Raw genomic sequence first — 23,547 nt, forward strand, 5'->3', positions numbered from 1 at the left:
AGTTCAAACAGCACTTGCCTCCTCCTTCTCATCTTATAACTGAAGATACCAAATAAGCATTATCAATTTTCACTTCTTTGCTACACTTCCAACTTCATCACTAATTCTCTCTTTTGATGGTGTATTTTTTTCTTTTATTTTTTTAAATTATTATTATTTTTTACTTTACAATATTTTATTGGTTTTGCCATACATCAACATGCATCTGTCTTGGGTGTACACATGTTCCCCATCCTGAACCCCCGCTCCCACCTCCCTCCCCATACCATCCCTCTGGTGTATTTTTATAAAATATCAGGTGGGTTCTTCTCTGGGGACAAATTTGTAGCACACTATGTTCTCTGCTGACTACGTGAGAACTGAACAGCAAATGTGTGATGGCCAACCACAGACAGACTTTGAAAAGTGTGACATTACTGATCATGTGTCAAGATGCACATCTGTCATTCATGTGGTGATTTTTGTGGACTGAGGAACCAGCAATTAAGTTTGTGCTTCTCAAGATCAGTCATAGTGAACACACCATAGTATGTGAAATGTGAACCATGTTATTGGGGGAAATGGAGTTATATAATCAATCCTTGATAACTGAAATTAATATTTTTAAGATTTCTGCACAAGGAGAACTGCCAAGAACTTTCATTTATCTGTCTGTAAATAAAGTAAAAAAAAAAAAAAAAAAAAACTACTCATCTCAGTAATTTTAATTTAAAATGAAAACTAATACAATGATCAGATCAACAGTCTACTCTATGTTCACCTAGAGAACAAAGGGAAGAAAATGAAATTATGTAGCTTCTACATATGTGTCTATGCATAGTTTCCATGTATTGCTATGTACTAACTTCTCTGTATGGCTATCATACATTCTCAAAGCTTTCCCCATTGCTTTTTGCTTATATTTCATTGCATATTTGCCCATCTATGAAAGATGCTGCTGTTGATTAACAGAGATAAAATAGACACAAAGTTCTAATGTCATTCCTGGCATGGTGAACACCTCAGAGTTCACACATACATAGTACTTAACTCATTTATTCATAATGATGGTAATACTCATGATAGTATTTGTGAGAAGTATATAACGTCCAAAATGTAAGCAGTCTTATCTATTGTGAATATTATCCTCTGGAACAAGAGAAAAATGAGTCTATTACTTTTACATGTACAAAAATTTAAGCCTGCCAAAATGTTGAATAGTTTGTTGGAGTGTTTTATATTTTTAATAATACTCAGTATACAGTACATGGACACATATCGTTGTTTGAAGTCTAAATATGCAAAAAAAACTTTTAGGAATAGGTTTAATCAGCTATAGCACTTTCATACAATGATAACTTCTACGGACATTAAACATCATGTTGTAGAAGAATATTTCAATTTTTATTAAATATAATGTTCTGACCTACACAAACACATTAAAAAAAAACCACCATAATCACTCAAATATAGCATCAAGGAGTACGCTAATAACATTCTGATCTTCTATATTTTTCAAACTTTCAGTAGTGAACATGCAATTATATAATTCAGAAAAACTATATTTGTTGTTGTTCAGTTGCTAAGTTATGTTCAACTCTTTGTGACTCCATGAACTGTAGCATTCCAGACTTCCCCATCCTTCATTATCTCCCAGAGTTTGCTCAACTTCATGTCCATTGAGTCAGTGATGCCATCCAACCATCTCATTCTCTGTTGCACCCTTCTCCTCTTGCCCTCAATCTTTCCCAGCAAAGATTATATTAGTTTTTTATAAATTTTGTAAACCATTATAGCTAATATTAGGTATCAGATATTACCTGGTTTGCTTTTACCAAAACTAAAATCATAGTATACATACTATTCTGCCATTTGATTTTGCATTTATCAATATAACTTGGATATAACTATATTATCAATGCTGATTCTGTATTTCTTCCTAAACATTTTTAGCATGTGTATATAAATGTATATAAGTGTGCTGACAACACAAACTGAGTTTTCAAATAACCTTTTAAAATATAAGTGTATACAGAGAAAAGTAAAAAAAATCATGTGTGTACAGCTTAATAAATTTTAGCAAAGTGAAAAAAACTCTTGTAAACACTGAGACAATTAAGAAACTGAATACATCTATACCCAAAAAACTCCTCATGGCCCACGTCAGTCACTAGTCCCTCCTCTCAAAAATGGACATTACATAATAAAGGCCATATACAACAAACTCACAGCTAACATCATTCTCAACAGTGAAAAGCTGAAAGCATCCCCTCTAAGATCAGGAATAAGAATAGGTGTCTACTGTCATCACTTTTATTCCACATAGTTTTGCAAGTCCTAGCTATGGCAGTCAGAGAAGAAAAAAATAAACAAATAAAAGGAATCCAAACTGGAAAAGAAGTAAAACTGCCAGAAAACATGACATTCTACATAGAAAATCCTAAAGATGCTATCAGAAAACTACTAGAATATATCACCGAATTCAGTAAAGGTGCAGGATACAAAATTAAGGGAATCCCGTGGTGGTCCAGTAGAGGGGACTCCCAGCTTTTACTACCAAGGGTGTGGCTTCAAACCCTGGCAGGGGAACTAAAATCCTGCAAGCCAAATGGTGCAGCCAAAAAAGGAATTAATACACAGAAATCTCTTGTATTCCTATATATTAATAACAAAATATCAGAAAGAGAAATTAAGGTAACAATCCCTTTTTTACCACCACATCAAAGAGAATAAAATACCTATAAATAAACCTACCTAAAGAGGCAAAAGACCGCTACTATGAAAACTATATGACACTGAAGAAAGAAATCAAAGATGACACAAACAGATGGAAAGATATACCATGTTCTTGGATTGGAAGAATCAATGTTGTCAAAATGACTGTACTACCCATGGCAATCTACAGATTCAATGCAATCCCTATCAATTTACCAATGGTACTTTTCACAGAACCAGAACAACCTTTTGTTTTTAATTTGTATGGAAACATGTAAGACACGGAATAGCCAAAGCAATCCTGAGAAAGAAAAATGGAGCTGGGGGAAATAGGCCCTTGACTTCAGACTATACTGCAAAGCTACAGTAATCAGAACAGTACAGTGTTGGCACAAAAAGAGAAATGAAGAGCAATGGAACCGAATAGGAAGTTCAGAGATAAATCCATGCACCTATGGTCAACTAATCCATGACAAACGAGGCAAGAATACACAATGGAGAAAAGACAGTCTCTTCAGTAAGTGCTGCTGCGAAAACTGTACAGTTGCATGTAGAAGAATGAAATTAGAACATTCTCTAACACCATACACAAAAGTAAACTTAAAATGGATCAAAGATGTAAATGTAAGGCTAGTACTATAAAACTCTTAGAGGAAAACATAGGCAGAACACTCCCTGACATAAATTGCAACAATATCTTTTTGGATCCACCCCGCTAGAGTAATAAAAATAAAAACAAAAATAAACAAATGAGACCTAATTAAACTTAAAGACTTTTGCACAGTAAAGGAAACCATCAACCAAACAAAAAGAGAACCCACAGAATGGGAGAAAATGTTGGCAAACAAGGTAACCCACAAGGGATTAATCTCCAAAATATACAAACAGCTCATGCAGCTTTATGTTCAAAAAATAATCAAAAAAGGTCAGAAGATCTAAATAGACATTTTTCCAATGAAGACACATGTTCAAAAAGCATGGTACATATACACAATGGAGTATTACTCAGCCATTAAAAAGAATACATTTGAATCAGTTCTAATGAGATGGATAAAACTGGAACTTATTATACAGAGTGAAGTAAGCCAGAAAGAAAAACACCAATACAGTATACTAACACATATATATGGAATTTAGAAAGATGGTAACAATAACCCTGTGTACGAGACAGCAAAAGAGACACTGATGTATAGATCAGTCTTATGGACTCTGTGGGAGAGGGAGAGGGTGGGGAGATTTGGGAGAATAGCATTGAAACATGTATAATATCATGTATGAAACGAGTCGCCAGTCCAGGTTCGATGCACGGTACTGGATGCTTGGGGCTGGTGCACTGGGACGACCCAGAGGGAGGGGAGGGGAGGGAGGAGGGAGGAGGGTTCAGGATGGGGAACGTGGGTATACCTGTGGCAGATTCATTTCGATATTTGGCAAAACTAATACAATATTGTAAAGTTTAAAAATAAAATAAAATTTAAAAAAATTAAAAGAAAAAAAGATGCTCAGTATGGCTAATTATTAGAGAAATGCAAATCAAAACTATAATGAGTTATCATTTTATACCAGTCAAAATGGCCATCATCAAAAATTCTACAAACAATAAATGCTGGAGAGGGTATAGAGAAAAAGGAACCCTCCTACACTGTTGGTAGGAATGTAAGTTGGTATGACCACTATGAAGAGCTACAGTATGGAGGTACAGTGGCAAAAAAAAAAAAAAAAAAAAAAACTAAACAGAGAATTACAATACAACTCTGCAACCCCACTCCTGGGCACATACCCTGAGAAAAACATAATTCAAATAGATACATGGATCCCCAGTGTTCATTGCAACACTATTTACAATAGTCAAGACATGGAAGCAACCTAAATGTCCACCAACAGATAAAGGGATAAAGAAGATGCGGTACATATATACAACACAATATTAAGCAGCCATAAAAAGAAATGAAACTGGGTCATTTGTAGCAATGTGGATGGACCTAAGTGCCTACAGAGTGAAGTCAGAAAGAAACTCAAATATCATATATTAAGGCATGTATGTAGAATCTGGAGAAATGGTGCAGATGAACCTATTTGCAGGACAGGAATAGAGACACAGACACGAAGAATGGACATGTGGATGCAGGTGGGAAAGGGAGGGCGGGGTAAACTGGCAGATTACAACTGACACATACACACCACCACACTCACACAGTGGCAACCTGAGAGCCCAGCTCAGCACTCTGTGATGACCGAGATGGGCGGGACAGGGGAGGGGTGGGAGAAGAGTCTAAGAGGGAGGGAGTATATGTACATGTACAGCTGATTCACTTCACTGTACAGTAGAAACTAATGCAACATTGTAAAGCAATTACACTCCATTTTTATAAAAAGGCTAACGTTTTAGAGCCAGAAACCCTGCCCACTGAATTTAGGTTGGAGCTGAACAACCTGACAGCAAACAAAAGCCAGGATCAGACGTTTTAATTCCACAGCAAAGCCTAAGACTTTAGCAGTGGGATCCCAAATTTATAAGACAATCTTTTATCTTGTTACATTAAGTGGTATTTTAATCCTGCATTATAATAACCCTGATTTTGTTGTGTAATTTATAAACTGGCTGTGGAAGGAATTCCAATAAAAGAGCTCCAACAGAATTCTGCTAAGCAGTGGCAACATACATAAAATGAAAAAAAAAATACATATGTTGTTATATAACCTGTAGTTAACCATATGTTAACCCTTTTGCAAGTATAATCAAGGATAATCCCTACTGGATATATAATTTATGATTTTATTTAAAAACTGATTGTCTATTTTCTTGTCACACACATAAATGCCTAAGTCATCTGAGTACCAGGCCACCTTTATACAAAGGCATCCATTTGAAATGTGACACAGTCCTAAGTTACACTGGCAATCCACTTCAGTATCCTTGCCTGGGAAACCCCATGGTCAGAGGAGCCTGGTGGGCTACAGTCCATGGGATCACAAAGAGTTGGACATGACTGAAGTGACTAAGCATGCGTGCATGCATACCAAGTGGAGCTATTCTCACTGGCAATTTCTATAATAAACTACACTTAGACAAACAGCTTCCATTCCTTGCTGTTCAGCTGAAGGTAAGTAGAGGTAATGGCAAGGCAATCAAAACCACGACCATCTTCTGTGCCCATTTTCTTTTCCCGCCTCTTCCTTTATTCCATCCTCAGCCCCAACCTAAACTCAAGGACAACCACCTCCCTCCACTGCAGGTACCTACGAGCCCTCTAACCTTCTACTCCCTATAGAAAAGTTGGAATCTTTTTTATCTCAGCTAAAACTCATTCACTCTTACATGTGGCTAACTACTTGCATCTTCAACCTTTTTACTCTTGATTGTCTAAGACATACTAGTTTATGTTATTTTTGGCTGTGCCACATGGCTTGGAGGATCTTAGTTCCCTAACCACAGATCAAACCTGTGCTCCCTGCAGTGGAAGCGTGGAGCCCTAACCACTGGACTGCCAGCAAAGTCCCTCTGTTGACTGTCTCAGGAGGACTAAGCCTTGTCAAGAAGGCTGTGACTCACCATTAGCGACTGTTGAGCTGCATCACCCTGATTCCTGAGATTCAGATCCTGAGGCACCTTCACTCCATCACAGAGATAACCAAGTGGAAGCATTATCCAGAAATATACTGTGCTTGTGAGGATACGGGGTTTTAGACATTTGCCCCTTGAAGATCCAGAAGTCCTTTTTATTACCTAATACTAAGCCCATTTCTCACAAGCACCTGTCCAAGTGCCAATATTGACAGACTATTAAGGGTATCAGTTGAGTGCCATCTGCCTCATACTGCAATTTGGGGACTTCTCAAAAGACAAGTTGGCAGATTTCTTCTTACATAGATTTGGTCTTATGCCATGAAGGATATTTTTGATGCAAACATTCAACATTTCTGAGTATGTACATTTCCTGATCTTGTCATTTAGAAAATTGTAGCCTCAACTGCCATAGCAGTGGCTTTCTGGTAGTCACATTAAAACAGGTAAAAAGAAACAGGCAAAATTAATTCTAATGTGCTGTATTGACCTAGTATATCCAAAGTATTGTCCCTTCAATATATAATAAATAGAAGAGGTACCAATGAGATATTTTACATTCTTCAAGTCTTTGAAACCAGGTGCATATTTTGCATTTATAGCTTATCTCAGTTTGGATTCTTCATCAGACATACTCGATCTGTCTCTGTGTTTCATAAGATACGCAGTTGAGAAAGTAGATTCACACTCAAGTTGTTTCAAATTTATGTTTTCCAATAACTGAATCAAAGATCAATTCTAACACATTGTAGTTAAAAATTCAGTTTCTCAGTTGTCACATTTCAAGTGCCCATTAGCCACATGTGGTCCATGGCTGCCTCCGTCATGCAACACAAATGAGGCTGATCACATGGAAAGTGTGTCTTTCTATAGTATAGCTCCAACACAGGGAAGTTTTCACTCATCACCACATAGAAGATGAAGGAAGAGAAAACGTGCCAACTCTTCCAGGACAGAAAGATCTTTCAGGTCATAAGGAACCAGTGGCTAAAAACTGGTTGTCTGCTATTTTTAGACACTGTATTATAACCTGGGAGGGCACCCCAGGGCAACTGATGTTACCCAGGCTGACTTTAACCACCCTACTTGCTTTACTTGAAAAATACAAAAGGATGTTTTTCTAAGCAGGAGAAGAATCACAGAATGTTAATACTGAATCACGTGCAACTGCATAATTACTACTCCATGTCCATTAACCCTGCAAGGACACCTCTAAGCTTGTGTGTTCACAAGCAACCGCCAGAAATTTCTGACCACTTAAGTTACATGGCACAGCCCTAATCTCAGTCCTTGAGGTAATCTATGAGACTGGGAAGTCAGGATGAATTATAGGAGAAAATCTTTAAAACCTGACCTTAACCAAACTTACTGAGAGCTAAAAAACCACTGAAGGCATTTTAGATGCACTGACGTCGTCACTCTGACATTCCAACTGAAGTACCTTAAATTGGGCATTTCTGCTTACAGAATGCAGGATGTAGTAATATCAGCCCTCCCCTAGCTGATGTGTTCAGGCTGATCAAATTCCACATCAACTGCAGAAACCCTCACTCGGACCAACACTCTTAAATTGAGTGTAGTGGGTGGAGGAGGGGAATCTGAAGAATTCAAGTCATTCATAAGATGTCAACATGAGTCATCTGCCCACAAAGGACCATTGCATTGTTATCCTGTAAGCTGCCGTTGCCACGTTATGTCTGTCACACTACAGGGAGCACATTCAGGATGTTAGCACAAAAGGCAGAGACGGACAAGCTGTGTCTGGTGGCCTGAAACTGATTCTGATAATGAAAGAGAGTGCAGGAAGGCTAGGCCTTTTGGCATAACAGCCATAAGCATTAACTCTTCCACGGTAAGTGACCAAGAGTTGAAGATCACACCTTGACTTTGCAGAAACACTGTAGGGAAAGAAGCTGACTGTGGCTCAAGATGACTCAACTCATCCTTAGCACTTTTTCAATCCTCTGCCCCAACAAGTCACTCTCTGATGGTATGCGCACCTCAGGGGCAGCTAAAACCTTTCCCTAATAAGGATCCTTTCCTAAAAGTGTGACGACATTTGATGTGAAATTGAATTGTTCAAGGTTTAATTCTTGGAACAAAAAGATCTGAATGAAGTCAAATTTTGAGCAAATTTGAAAAAGTGTACCTCAAATTTCAAAATGTTTCAAAAATCGAATCGTTTCAAAGCTGGCAGGTCAGGAGAACTGTAAACTGCATTTACCCTGGAGCTACATAGTCAGACAGACCCATTCAGCTAGTAAGCAGAAATATCCGCCCTCCTCTTGTTGATATGGTATAGACGGCGCCACGGCTGGTACTTATTAGCATGGCTGTGAGCCATTCTGGAGACTCCCTCTGCTGTGACTTTAATATTCAGCTACATTAAAATTTAAGATCTTTTTAATGCCTGGCATTACTAGTCCTACATTAAAGAGTGTTACTAGCACTGAGAAATGCACCTGAGGTTCAGGGGTTTAGAACTTACAATTCAAATGCTGTGAATGAAGCAGACAAGAAGACTTGTCTAATCACAGTGATATGAAAGGTAACTCTCTAAAGCACTGAAGTGATACTGTGAAGATAGAATTATTTTAAAGGTACATCTTTTAAGTTTATTTTTAAAAAAAAGCAAAACCTCATCCTATAATTGAGGAAGGATGTGGAAAAACAGTAGCTGGCATCAGGGATGCATATATCTGTGAGCCAACAAGCATGTCTAACGCACGAAGCACTTTTTGATTATTTGAAAGGACACAGAACGGGTGACAAGTGTATGTTGAGTCATCTGCTCCTCTAGCACTTACCTAGGACTTCAGTTAAGGACAGAGAGGCACTGGGCACACACATGTTCTGAAGAGAGCAGACAGGTATTAGGACAACTGGTCCCTTGACAAGACGCATCTCAACAACTTACCATCATCCGCCTCCACACACCCCTTCTGGGAAAGCACGGCAGGGAGGTGGGGCGAGAGAGACGACCATCCTCACACCCGTGAGTATCAGCCCAGAGGGGATGCTCTGACTTTTCCCCACTCCTCGTGGGGCTTCAAGGTGGAAGACTGTTTCCCCAACCTCTGCCCTTTAATTTGTCCAGTGAGTGGGGTTGGAGAACCACTCACAGAATCCATGGGCGCCTGCAGCAGGTCAATCTGTGACATGTCCCTACTTCACACATCTGTTTAGGTGGAAAGGAGGAACGAGATGTAACAAATGACTGACTACACTGCCAAGGCCAAGACCTACAAGCACTGAGACGGACTTGGCTCTGCGTGTATACCCATGGCAAGTTCCCTGTCCTGAGGACTTGCTCCTGTTCCACAAGAGACCCAGATGTGGGTACTGGCCATCAAGGGGCAAGGTCAACAGCCACTGCTGACCAGAGAAGCAGGAATATGCATTGAGAAAGGGCGATGACTGACAGATGACACCCTTCCCCCGCTCCTGCCCAAAATAAATCAGCAGGGAGGAGAAATAAAAGATCTCACCTCCAGGTTCTTTATGCAAAAAACTGGTCCTGACACAGAGGTGAGCTTGGAATTTTAAACTAGATCTTGCCGAGTTGCTTTCAGTTTCTTTGATTATTAACAAGAAAAAGGGATAGGAGCATTACAGTGCCTATCTAAGGTGTTAAAGGGATCTGCTACTCAGTGTAAAGAGATTCAGCAGGGCACATTTGAGATTAATAATTGTAGAAAAATAAAAATGTCTCATGTCTATATTCTGGGTAAGTAATACTGTTCAATAAAACATCACATATGTGTTTATTATGCTTAAAGAATATAAAAGAAAAAACATATTCTTACAGATTTATGCACCTAAATTACAGAGTTAAAATTCAGAATTCTAAGTATTTCAAGTTTTCAGGTGTTTAGGAGAAGGCAATGGCACCCACTCCAGTACTCTTGCCTGGAAAATCCCATGGATGGAGGAGCCTGCAGTCCATGGGGTCACTAAGAGTCGGACACGACTGAGCAACTTTACTTTCACTTTTCACTTTCATGCATCGGAGAAGGAAATGGCAACCCACTCCACTGTTCTTGCCTGGAGAATCCCAGGGACGGGGAGCCTGGTGGGCTGCCGTCTATGGGGTCGCACAGAGTTGGACATGACTGAAGCGACTTAGCAGCAGCAGCAGCAGGAACATATACCTGGAATAGGATATGACACCCTTTATCTCATATCATCACCCTAGGACATCAGAGGTACAGGGTAGAAAGCCCCAAAATAAATCCACCTATGGTCACCTAACCTATGACAAAGGTGGCAAGAACATACAATGGAAAAAACAGTCTCTCCAGTAAGTGGTGCTGGGAAACCTGGACAGCTACGCCTAAGAGAATGAAATTACAACACTACCTAACACCATACACAAATATAAACCCAATACGGGTTAAAGATCTAAGTGTAAGACAAGACACTATAAAACTCTTAGAGGAAAACATAGTAAGAACATTCTTTGACATAAATCACAGATTTTCTTGGTTCTCCTCCTAGAGAAATGAAATGAACAAAAAATGAAACTATTTATTTAAACCTAGTTAAACTTAAAAGCTTCTGAAAAAAGGAAACCATAAACAAGCCAAAAAGACAACTCTCAAGAATAGGAGAAAATATTTGAAAACAAAGCAAACAAAGGATTTTTTTTCCCAATATATACAAATAGCTCATGCAGCTCAATAACAAAACAAACAACCCAATCAAAAAATGGGCAGAAGATCTAAATAAACACTTCTGCAAGGACATACAGATGGCGAAGAGGCACACGAAAAGATGCTCGACATCATAATCATTGAGAGAACTGCAAATCAAAACTACAACAAGGTATCACCTCACCTGGTCAGAATGGCCATCATCAAAAAGTTTACAAACAATAAACGCTAGAGAGGGTGTAGAAAAAAGGCAACCCTCCTATACTGTTGGTGGGGATGTAAACAGGTACAACAACTACGAAAAACATTAGTCCATTACAAACTAAAATAGAACTAAAATACAACCCTGCAATCCGACTCCTGGGCATGTACACTGAGACAATCATAATTCAAAAAGATACATGGACCCCCCCAGTGTACACTGAAACACTGTTGACAGTAGCCAAGACATGGAAGCAACCTAAATGTCCATCAACAGATGAATGGATAAAGAAGATGTGATACATACATACAATGGAATACTACTCAGTCAGAAAAAGAAAGAGAACTGAGTCATTTGTAGATATGTGGATGGGCCTAGAGACTGTCAGACAGAGCGAACAAAGAGAAAGACATATATTGTATATTAATGTATATAAGTGGAATCTTTAAAAATGGTACATTGAACCTACTGCAGGGCAGGAACAGAGATGCAGATGAAGAGCACAGCCATGCGGACACAGGTGGGGAAGGGGAGGGTGCGACCTCAGGAGATTAAGCTTGACATATATGCACCACCACACGTGAAATGCTAGTGGGAACCTGCTGCAGAGCACAGGGAGCCCAGCTCAATGCTCTGTGATGACCGAGATGAGTGGATTGGGGGGTGGGGCGGGAGGAAGGTCCAAGAGGGAGGGGATATATGTGTACTTATAGCCGACTCATTCTGTTGTACAGCACAAACTAAAACACCGTAAAGCAATTATATTCCACCTAAAAAAAGACAAATGAATGAGAGAGAAATAATGAAGATAAATGCTGTGTCCACAGGACATCAGAATTCAGGAAACTGTAGAGTGAGGTGACACATATTCCAAAGAAAATGGCATAAAAATTTCTAGAGAAAGAACATGGAGACAAACCTATAAAAGTAAAGCACATTCTGTGACATACGGTCAAGCCCAGGAGTAACTACCTGTGTCAGTTATAACAACTCTAAGATCCTGAACAACTGAACAGATATGATGAAAAGCAATATCCTCTAAATGTTTAGGGGAAGGAGAGCTTGGGGATTTGCACAAAGTTTGTCTCTGATCTGTGCTCTCAGATTACAAAAGATAACTGCCTCTTTTATTTGCTTTACATACTGTCATGGGTGCTACCTTATTTTTGAATGGATAGGAGAAAATTAGAGGGTGGAGGATGAGCCTGAAATTATATAAATACACTTCTGAACAGCACTGAAGCTTAGCCTAGCTTAGTAATTATAAGGGTTACCCCAGAGGCAAGGTTTCTGAAAGAAGGTACGTGCCATGATCTCGTTCCCAGTGACCCAGTCTTTCCCAAGAACACTGCGGACCAGGCAATGGAGCCCCAGTACTGTCCCGCAGTTCTGGGATTTGGAACTGGTGTTTCTTCCATTAACTTCTTGCAGGGCTCCAAGCCTTGTACATTTGTTCTCCTTTCTAGACATTTGTACAGTGTCCCTTCACTGAGGATAAGGTAGTCTTCCTTCCTAGTTCCTTTAGCACTGCCACCAACATCTCTCTGTTGCTACATTAAGAATTTTTATTGCATATTTTCCGGCTCTTGGAACATGTGACATGGTAGGTAGCATTTAGACAATGATAGAGAAACTGACATTCCTTAGCTACCAAAGGACAATATAAGGCTTTCAAAATCAATATTACCTGTTTAGGTTGAGTTCCCTTTGAGAGAATGTCAAGTAAGTCTGTGGAAGAGATGAAATAGAAGCGTGGGAAAGCCAAACGCTTGGTTTCCAGGTACTGAGCAAGAGATTTTTCACAAAGAGAAAGCCTGTATGAATGAAACATCATTGTAAGCATATTTTGCCCATTCAGTTATTAAAATGTCAACAAAACCCAGAGTGTCTCAATCTGTCCATTCATCTCAATAAGCTCACTGTTTAACATGGTACCTATCTCCTTCTCTTATAACATCATCATCTCGTTTGTGACTAATGTACAAGTTGTGCCAAGTAGGAGGAGATACATACACACACACACACACACAAAGTTGAGACTAAATACAGATTAAATTTAAGTTGGTGTTACTTGTTGTCACTTATTTTTTTTATAGTTCCACTATAATATACAATTATTTTTTAACTAGACAAATTAAGATTTTTGGTTGGAGTTTCAATATCAGACTCTTAAAAATTAATAGAATGAATATATAGTAAAGGAGAAGGATATAGTAGAACTGAAAAGCACCATGAACCAATTCAACATAATTAAGATTTATACAATTTCACACAACAGTAGGATACAAATTCGTTTCAAGTTTATATAGGCAATAATCTAGGAGACATTGAAACATATCAAAGGACATAAATCAAAGTGCAAAAGTTTCATGGTCTAAAGGTACTGAAATCATATAGACTGTTCTCTTGTCAATGTGGAATTAGGTTAGAAATCAATATCAAAAGATATTTGAAAACAACCCACATGTTTTCAAGCGCAATATATTGTCACTTATCTTAATGACATGTCTCAACAGCAGGAGAGAAGACTGGGTTTGGGATCACTCACCCTGAGCACAAAGTGCTTAGTTAACATGTAACTGGTTTAAGGTTTTCTTTTTCCTAAGGAATGTCTACAAAAAATGTAAGTGGCTTCAATTCTCTCTGGTTTTCAGGGAAGTCATAACACCCTGAACCATTTCCACTTTACTGTTCTTAGCAGAGCAGAGAAGACCCAGAGGCAGAGCCACCAAGCCCTGAAAAATCCCTAAGAAATAATTAACTTCTGTGGAAATCCACACTTCTAAAATGATGGTCAACTTTATTTTGAAAAAACTTCCAGATTATGAAATAATTGTATGCAATATATTTTTATCTAGAGGCTCCTCTACCATGCAATAAAAAGTGATCACTATTCTACACAAAGTTCTTTTTTAGTAGCTGATCTGCCCGTTTTAAATCAAAAGTCAGAAGTTTCTTGTGACCACTAGCTGTTGTATAATTTCATATGAATAAAATGCCCTTTAGGACAAGGATTTCAAAAGTACTAACATGCTGTCAAAGGATAATTTCTAGTATAATTTAACTATATACAAAACAAAAGACTTATATGAGTACAGTCCCAGTTCCTAGAATCCAGTAGATACTTAATAAATATTTATAGGACACTTTGATAAAAGAATCGATCAATCACGATTCTTTTTTTATGTTGATTCTCTACTTAATATATTCTATTTTACTATTATGATATCCCTCTTGGAAAAGAAATATATTTGGATGTAGTTGCATTAAATCACTATACACACACACCACCTAATATGTAAAAGGCAACTAGACAACTATAAGCAAAAATTTAAATTAGTAGAGGTTGTATCTACAGTAACATGATATTAAATACTATTAGATATTCAAAAGAAATGTCAAAAGTATAACAAATTAATCACTTTGTAGTTGTATTCTTACCTGTACTGTAAATCTTTAAGTTTTTCATAGAGATGCAGCTCACATGTTGCCTCTAAAACATTTTTTATTTTAGCTGTTCTGAACATTAATTCCTGTGTGAAAGTACAACATGCAACCACTGATATTAGAAATTACTTTTCTAGATTTTTCATCCCTTTGGGGAATTAAAAAGTGAAGAACAAAGTATGAGAAAGCAATGTTAATGAGACTAACACCATGTCTGTTCTGCGATTAAACTTTTAGATGAACATCAAAAACAAAGTGTAATCACATAGTTTTTATCAATATAAATTTGATAAGCATTACCACCACTCTGGGTCCATGAAGAATTTCTCTCTTCTAAACCAAACAAACAAAAAAACCGAGAGACAGAGAACCAGAATCTTAAAGAATATATTCATATTTAAAAATGAGATGAATACTATACAATCTATTTATTCTTTCCTGCTTAAAAGTTAAACAAAATAGAATCCCTCGGGTATTCTGCTTTAGCTAGCAAGGAGAAAATAATTCATCCCCATTTCTATATAAAAAGGTAAAGCCATTATTCTCTGCTTCAGTTCAGTTCAGTTCCGTCGCTCAGTCGTGTCTGACTCTTTGCGACCCCATGAATCGCAGCACACCAGGCCTCCCTGTCCATCACCAACTCCCGGAGTTCACTCAGACTCACGTCCACAGAGTCAGTGACGCCATCCAGCCATCTCATCCTCTGTCGTCCCCTTCTCCTCCTGCCCCCAATCCCTCCCAGCATCAGTCTTTTCCAATGAGTCAACTCTTCACATGAGGTGGCCAAAATACTGGAGTTTCAGCTTTGCATCATTCCTTCCCAAGAAATCCCAGGGCTGATCTCCTTCAGAATGAACTGGTTGGATCTCCTTGCAGTCCAAGGGACTCTTCAAGAGTCTTCTCCAACACTTCAAAAGCATCAATTCTTCGGCGCTGAGCCTTCTTCACAGTCCATCTTTCACATCCACACATGACCACAGGAAAAACCATAGCCTTGATTAGACGGACCTTTGTTGGCAAAGTAATGTCTCTGCTTTTGAATATGCTTTTGAATATCTAGGTTGGACATAACTTTCCTTCCAAGGAATAAGTGTCTTTTAATTTCATGGCTGCAGTCACCATCTGCAGTGATCTTGGAGCCCAAAAAAATAAAGTCTGACACTGTTTCCACTGTTTCCCCATCTATTTCCCATGAAGTGATGGGACCAGATGCCATGATCTTCGTTTTCTGAATGTTGAGCTTTAAGCCAACTTTTTCACTCTCCTCTTTCGCTTTCATCAAGAGGCGTTTTAGTTCCTCTTTACTTTCTGCCATAAGGGTGGTGTTATCTGCATATCTAAGGTTATTGATATTTCTCCCAGCAATCTTGATTCCAGCTTGTGTTTCTTCCAGCCCAGCGTTTCTCATGATGTACTCTGCATACAAGCTAAATAAGCAGGATGACAATATACAGCCTTGACGTACTCCTTTTCCTATTTGGAACCAGTCTGTTGTTCCATGTCCAGTTCTAACTGTTGCTTCCTGACCTGCATACACATTTCTCAAGAGGCAGATCAGGTGGTCTGGTATTCCCATCTCTTTCAGAATTTTCCACAGTTTATTGTGATCCACACAGTCAAAGGCTTTGGCATAGTCAATAAAGCAGAAATAGATGTTTTTCTGGAACTCTCTTGCTTTTTCCATGATCCAGCAGATGTTGGCAATTTGATCTCTGGTTCCTCTGCCTTTTCTAAAGCCAGCTTGAACATCTGGAAGTTCATGGTTCACATATTGCTGAAGCCTGGCTTGGAGAATTTTGAGCATTACTTTACTAGCATGTGAGATGAGTGCAATTGTGCAGTAGTTTGAGCATTCTTTGGCATTGCCTTTCTTTGGGATCGGAATGAAAACTGACCTTTTCCAGTCCTATGGCCACTGCTGAGTTTTCCAAATTTGCTGGCATACTGAGTGCAACACTTTCACAGCATCATCTTTTAGGATTTGAAGGAGCTCAACTGGAATGCCATCACCTCCACTAGCTTTGTTCGTAGTGATTCTTTCTAAGGCCCACTTGACTTCACATTCCAGGATATCTGGCTCTAGGTCAGTGATCACACCATCGTGATTATCTGGGACGTGAAGATCTTTCTTGTACAGTTCTTCTGTGTATTCTCTGCTTAAAGTCTCTCAAATCATTTATTATTATATTACCCCACCGTCTATTCTCTGGGGGTTCCCTCGTAGCTCAGACAATAAAGAAGCTGCCTGCAATGAAGGAGACCCGGGTTTGATCCCTATTTCAGAAGCTCCCCTGGAGAAGGAAAATACACTCCAGTATTCTTGCCTGGAGAATCCCATGGACAGTGGAGCCTGGCCAGCTACAGTCCATGGGGTCACGACGAGTCAGACACGACTGAGTGACTAACACTTGTGTGTATTCTCTGTGGCTCTTATGAAACAAAGCAATAACTGATAGTGTAACTCTGTTACTGGCTTCCCCTCCCTAGTCTCCTACGTCAGGAAGGTGAACCTGTCTCCTAGGCCTTACTGCAGGGTAGGCAGTTCATGGTCTGTGGGAAACATCGGGTCTGCTGCCTGGTTTTGTATAGCACAGAGTTAAGACAACATCCATTCATGCTTACATCTTTAGTTCAAAAAAATCAAAGGAATCTAATACTTTGTAACATACAAAAATACTATGGAATTCAAGTTTTGGTGTCTATAAAAGTTTTACTGGTGCCAGCCACACGCATGTGTCTATGTTGTGTCTGTGTTTTCTTTCGCATGACAGAGGTGGCCCTGAGTAGTTGTGACTGAGATCATATACAACCACAAAGCCTAAAATATTTATTCTGACCCGCCACACAGAAAAGTTTCCTAACTTTTGTCTCCTGAAATGCAAATATTGACTACATATATAGATTTCATAAGTTCAACAACGCAAATTATGTTTCTTTTTATAAAGGCTTTCACGTTATTTAGAAAAAGATGTCTCTTTACAAGGCTTTTATATTATTTGGAAAAAGTTGTTAGGATAGAAAATAGCCTGTCTTGCACGAACCTTAAATTCAGCATCTACTCTGTCGAATCTCTGAGCATCTTTTACAAGTTGGATTCGAATATCTTCTGAACAAACAAAGATGCTTTCTAGGTGAGACCAAGTGCACTGGACTTCGATCCAAGTAAAGATGACCGAGTCTGCTGTGTTTAATTTGTTTTGCCAGCTTATGACTTGCTCAATGAAATATTCCACATACTTGCTTTGAAGCAGAGTCTGTAACTGAACCTAAATGAAGGCAAAGAATGTGCAATAACATCTAAATTAGTAATCTATGAGCACCAGGAGGGAGGGACTATATCGCTTCTTTTTATTGCTGGATTCCTAAGACCAAGCAAGCAAAATGTGGAACAAGCATTCAGTAAGCACTTGCTAAATTAGTGAAGTAATGGCATATTCACACTAATATGGTTTTGTTTTTAAAAGGAAGAAGATAAACATAAGCAACTACATGTAATACGTCTTCTACAAGACAAACACGTATCTCTTTGTAGGCAGGAAAATATATTGGGCACCACGGTGCAGTTTTAGGAATTAAACTTCATTCTTTCATCCTCCTTCACTCTCCCCATGGTCTCTGCCTACTAATCATTCCAAAGTTATGGGGTTTTTTTTTCTTCAATATTAAAAATATAAAACAAACTTCCCTCTAGCTTGCTAAGCCTTCAGGCTCTGTTTACCTCCCCTTTGAATTTACTACCAAACTTTGCAGCTGTCCTAACATTAAGCCTTGCTTTAACACCATGCAGATCCTCAAACACTCCCCCTATTTTTTGACACTGAAATCTCAGGAAGTCACTGAGTCAAACAACCTCTTCTTATTCTCCTTCACCTCTTAAGTATTTAATACATTTGACTCTTTCTATACCCGCCACCCCTGGCTTTGTTGAGACTCAGATGCTCTGTAAGTTTAAAGCATACAATGTGATGATTTGATACATGTGTGTATATATTATGAAGTGGTTACCACAATAATGTTAATACCTCTATCCATGGCTCAGTTGTAAAAGAATCCACCTGCCAAGGCAGGAGTTGCAGGGGACCCTAGTTTGAGCCCTAGGTCAGGAAGATGCCCTGGAGAAGGGAATGGCAACCCACTCCAGTATTCTTGCCTGAGAAATCCCATGGACAGAGGAGCCTGTCAGGCTACAATCCATGGTGTCACAGAGTCAGACATGACTAAGCATGCTCGTGTCCCCCCATATAATTACCTTTTGTGTGTGAGCATGCATGTGTGTTAACATTAGCACATTAATGTTAAGACCTACTATCTTAATAACTTTCGATATAATATAGTCAACCACAGTGTATAATAGATGTCCAGAACTTATTAGGGGTCTGTACCCTTCAACCAACATCTCCCTCTTCCCCAAAGCCCCGGCACCTGGTAATCACCATTCTACTGTTTGCTTCTATGAGTTTGGCTTTTTTATATTCCACATATAAGACAGAACATACAGTATTTGTTGTTTCTGAGTTATCTCACTTCACATAATGCCCTCAACATCCATCCTGTGGTCACAAACAGCAGGATTTCTCTTTAACAGTTGAACAGTCCCTTTTATACACACACACACACACACACACACACATATATATACACACATATATATATATACATACATACACACACACACACACTTTTTTATCCATTCATCCATCAATTGACATTTAGGTTGTTTCCATAATACTGACTTTTTTTGGTGGAAAATATTATCCCATGATTGTTAAGATATTGCAGTATCCTTTTTCCACTATGTCTCCGATCATTCTCACTCTCTGCCTCCTTTATGTCTCCTTCTCTCACTGACCAAATGCAGCCCTTCCCTACTGTTCTTGGCTAGTGTATCCTCTTTTCCTCTCATTATCTAGCTCATCAATTCTCATGATACCAACAATGACCTCCCAACATACAGTTCTAGACTGAACCTCTGCACTGAGGTCTGGGTCTGACTTTCCACCTTCACATCAATGTCCCTCACTTTAAATACATCAGAAATAACAGAGCATCATCTCTCAGACCAGGTTCTTTCCTAAGTGCCTTATGTCTAATAATAGTAACACCACTGTTATTATTTCACCTTTCTTATCTCTCATGTCCAAAGAGATGCCAACTCATCCTCTTAAAACTCAAGACCACATAGGCTGCATTCTGGTCTGTCTCTCCAACCTTATTTTTCATTATTCTTATCAAGAAAATCTTTATTCTAAGGAAACCAAATTCTTTAAATTACCTCTGAATGTCAGGTACTTTTTGGCATTCCAAGAGGCCGTTAAAAGGGGACACTGTCCTCTTTGCATATATCACTCTTCTCTGATCATCATTCTTGAATACCAGCGCATCCTTCAAGGTTTAGCACAAGTACCACCACCTTGCAAGACTTTTTGGAATCCTTCTCTGTCTCCTGACTCAAGGACAAGTTCCTTGAGAACAAGTGTTCATACCTTTTGAACCCAAATGGTACTATGCCTAGTATCTGGTACAAGCAGATGTCTAATGAATGAAGAAGGAGTACTGGAACTTTGGAAAAGCCTAAAATCATAATTTAAAAGAAAGGTCTATAAGAAAAACATCCATCTTACTTGGTTGTGCTCTAGAGTTTCAAACAATAGTTCATCAAACTTCAGTAATGGAATGCCTGTCCGATAGTGAACTTCGTAAGAGAACTCCATGGTTGCCCAGGTCCGGCTGATTTCAGTAATAACCTAGACATCAACAGCATTTAGTTATGTGCACGAAAGTTTGATTTAGAACCAATACCTTGACTATCATATGAAATTTTTAAAACTGTTTTTACAATTTTTAAAAAACTAACAGAGGGATATCTTTGGCTTCAATTTTCTTTCCTTCAAATAATTCATGGTGTTGAGGTTTCAAGAATGCATTTAATCACATAAAAGAACAGCATCACACCAATATCACATTTTTACTGGATTTGAATTTTATATCCTTTATTGAAGTGGAATGCCAGAGCAGGAAGGGGCTTAAAAAGTTATCTTCAAGTTCTGATAGGTATTATGTACAAATTAGCCAGCACAGGATAGGCAGTGCTCTAAGCGCCAGAATGTGAATCCCAGTTCCCTTGATGAAACTGGGTAAGCTAATCACTTCTCGACATTTCAGTTTCCACATCTGTAGAACAGGCATAATCCTCAGAGAATTAAATGAATTAGTATAAAGCATGGAGAGGTTTACTTGCTACCAAGTAAATGACACATAAGCGATTTTTGCTATAATTGTCATCATCAACTGGGTCAACTCTTGTTTTACACATTTACTATGGCTGAGAAGGAATCTTTTTCCTGCTGGGAGACGTGTCCCCACACAGGGCCTACGGCCTTCTCCCCAGTCTGCTCGCATGCCAGTCACAGAATTAGCCCAGGGTAAAAAGAAACAGCCCAAGGACACGACCTTCTCAGTCCCCAGCTCTCTCACTGCTTTGTCCACGATGCTTCGGACAGCCTCTCCCACTTGGTGTAACCGCAAGGCTAACAGATCTGCCAAAGTTGTGGCTTCGTTTATGGAAAATTTGACCTGATTAGGAAGAAAAAAAAAGGTAGGACTGATTCCATATATATTAACGGTTCCTTTTACCTAATGGCCAGAGGACTGAATCAGAGCTAAATATACTCAAGTCAGCAGCTGAGTACATGTCAAGTTCTGAAACGTGTGAACCACCAAAGACACTGCCTTTTGGCTCACAGTTACGGAGGCTTCATCCACCGGAAGCGAGGGCTGCGGTTTAGGCCAAGTTCACACTATACTACTTCCTTTTGTTTCATAACCTTCCCTTGTCAGCTCATTTGTTATCTCCTTTGCCCACAAAACCCAAATTTAAAAAGAATCACATTATTCATTTATTATAATTTAGTTGAAATCCCAGGAATCCTGTAGTAGATCATTTGTCTTCTAAGTATTCTATTCACTGAACATAATTCCCAGTTGCTTTCATGATTTAACCTAGTTTTATCATTGATTTAATCTTAGTTCCTTGGCAAAAAATAATTATTCTTACTCATACTGTCATTATTCATATTTACCACGTGAAAAAAGTCATTCCCGTTTCCTCATCATCTCGTGAGTTCCCCACCCCAGTATTCGCTAAGAAGCTCTCAGCTCTTCCTAAGTGCCCAAAGTCCTTCACAATTGTGAACTATGCCCATGTCCTTCACAAATGAAGAGCTGACCCCACTACATGGTTTCCACTCCTACTTCTCCTATTAACATCCAGTCCCTCCCTCTTGGAAGCTGAAGTCTTCTCTGGCTCTCCCCAGTCTGTAACACTGCTGATCTCCATCTGCCTCTCTGCACAAGATGACTAAACAGCCCTGTGTGTCCAGGACCGGGTGCTTCCTTGGCTAAAACCTAAAATGTCCTGAGCAAACCAGATGAGTTAGTTACTTCTGCATCATGTTTGACCTCACTCCAGAGCTGATGGGAGTCTGGTCTGTCTTACAGGAGGAACGAGCAGGGATGTGTCACAGGGCCCCCTGATTAGTTGCATGGTTTGTACAGTGAATATGGACAACTGGAAGTGAATAGGTGACAACCGGAAGTTGGATCTAGTCACTGCTCTGATGCCCCAGAGCAGCCTAGAGGAAGATGCCTTTTTCTAAATTGTCTGCCAAGAAGACATCTTTTTCCAGCTTGCAGAAAGGCATAGTACAGGTAAGAGCCTGTGGTGAGGAGAAAGCTCACTAGAGGAAATGTGAGGAGAGGGTGGGGAGTAGGGACATACAGTCTACATACCATGTTGGGAGACTCAATAAAGATTTTCTCAAAGACCATAGTCATCAACTATGAAGTCTAAATATGCAATGTCTAAAAGATTCTCTGGAAAGTACTATAATAACAGCTTCAAGGACCATTTACTGAGGATTTGCTGCATGCTAGGTCTATACGTAATCTCATCTCCTGTGCGTTCACCAAGTCTGCACAGGAGCGCTATAGCATTACTTGTATTTCATGGAAGGGGCAACTGAGGTACAGAGAGCAAGTAACTGGCCCAGGATCCCAGAGAGGTGCTAGGGTTGGACCAATAAAGCCTAGGCCGACCCCACTTCACCAGGCTGAGCTTCTCCTCAATTTCCCCACTCTGCAAACTCTGTCTTCAAATCATGAGAGCCTTTTTCCACAACGTGTGCCTAGCAGAAAACAAGCACATCAGGCTGCCTGTAATATATTTTAAATTCATGAAGGTCACCTTCCCCAGAAAATAAAATGTAAGGTTGGTATATTTGCTCTTAAAAAGATTTAGAAGGGAAAGAAAACATAATCTCAAGTGGCATGGACACATGAGAAATAATTCTATATTTTGCAATAAAATCAAGACCATCAAAACAAAACACGACACTATTATTAAATGAATTGTGGGAGGGGATGACTATTTCCAAATTCTCTCTCCTCCTAAATTCACTTCTGTGGTCTTTCACCCTGTCCACTAAATATAAGATTTTCTGCAGCCATGTCCTGCTCTATAAAATGCCTTCACATTATCTTACTTGATTCTTACAAGATACACATGATGTATAAGAGTAGACAGCATCCATCTCATTTTATTAATAAAAAGTAAAACTCAATACAGAAAGGTTAAGTGTATTGTGTGAGGTCATATAGCCAATAAGAGATAAAAGTGGCGGGGGGAGGGGGGTGTCTTAGTTACTTCTGTCTGCTTTTAACGAAACACCATAGACTAGGGGGATTAAACAACAAACATTTATTTCTCACAGTTCTAGAGGCTACAGGTCCAAGATCAGGGTGCCAGCTTCATTGGGTTCTTGGTGAAGGCTTCCTTCTTAGTTAACAGACATCTGTCTTGTTTTATTTTCACATGGTAGAGAGTAGAAAGTTCTGGGGCCTTTGTCCCCTTACAAAAGTACTGACCTCATTCACTAGAGTTCTACCCTCATGACCTAATCATCTCCCAAGTACTCCATCTCCAAATGCCG

General features: G+C 39.2%; 1 protein-coding gene across 1 annotated transcript in view; it reads right to left on the reverse strand.

The window, feature by feature from the left end:
* DNAH11 (dynein axonemal heavy chain 11) overlaps positions 1–23,547 on the reverse strand; it is a 369,705-nt gene that overhangs the window by 270,086 nt on the left and 76,072 nt on the right. Inside the window, exons 24-28 of the mRNA XM_027539949.1 lie at positions 21,011–21,133; positions 20,182–20,304; positions 17,602–17,826; positions 14,555–14,646; positions 12,801–12,927 (exon numbers count right to left, since the gene is read on the reverse strand). Coding sequence (XP_027395750.1) covers positions 12,801–12,927; positions 14,555–14,646; positions 17,602–17,826; positions 20,182–20,304; positions 21,011–21,133 — 690 coding nt within the window. The remainder of the gene's footprint in view (positions 1–12,800; positions 12,928–14,554; positions 14,647–17,601; positions 17,827–20,181; positions 20,305–21,010; positions 21,134–23,547) is intronic.

The sequence above is a fragment of the Bos indicus x Bos taurus genome, chromosome 4 (assembly GCF_003369695.1).
Source record: "Bos indicus x Bos taurus breed Angus x Brahman F1 hybrid chromosome 4, Bos_hybrid_MaternalHap_v2.0, whole genome shotgun sequence".
Lineage (NCBI taxonomy): Eukaryota > Metazoa > Chordata > Mammalia > Artiodactyla > Bovidae > Bos > Bos indicus x Bos taurus.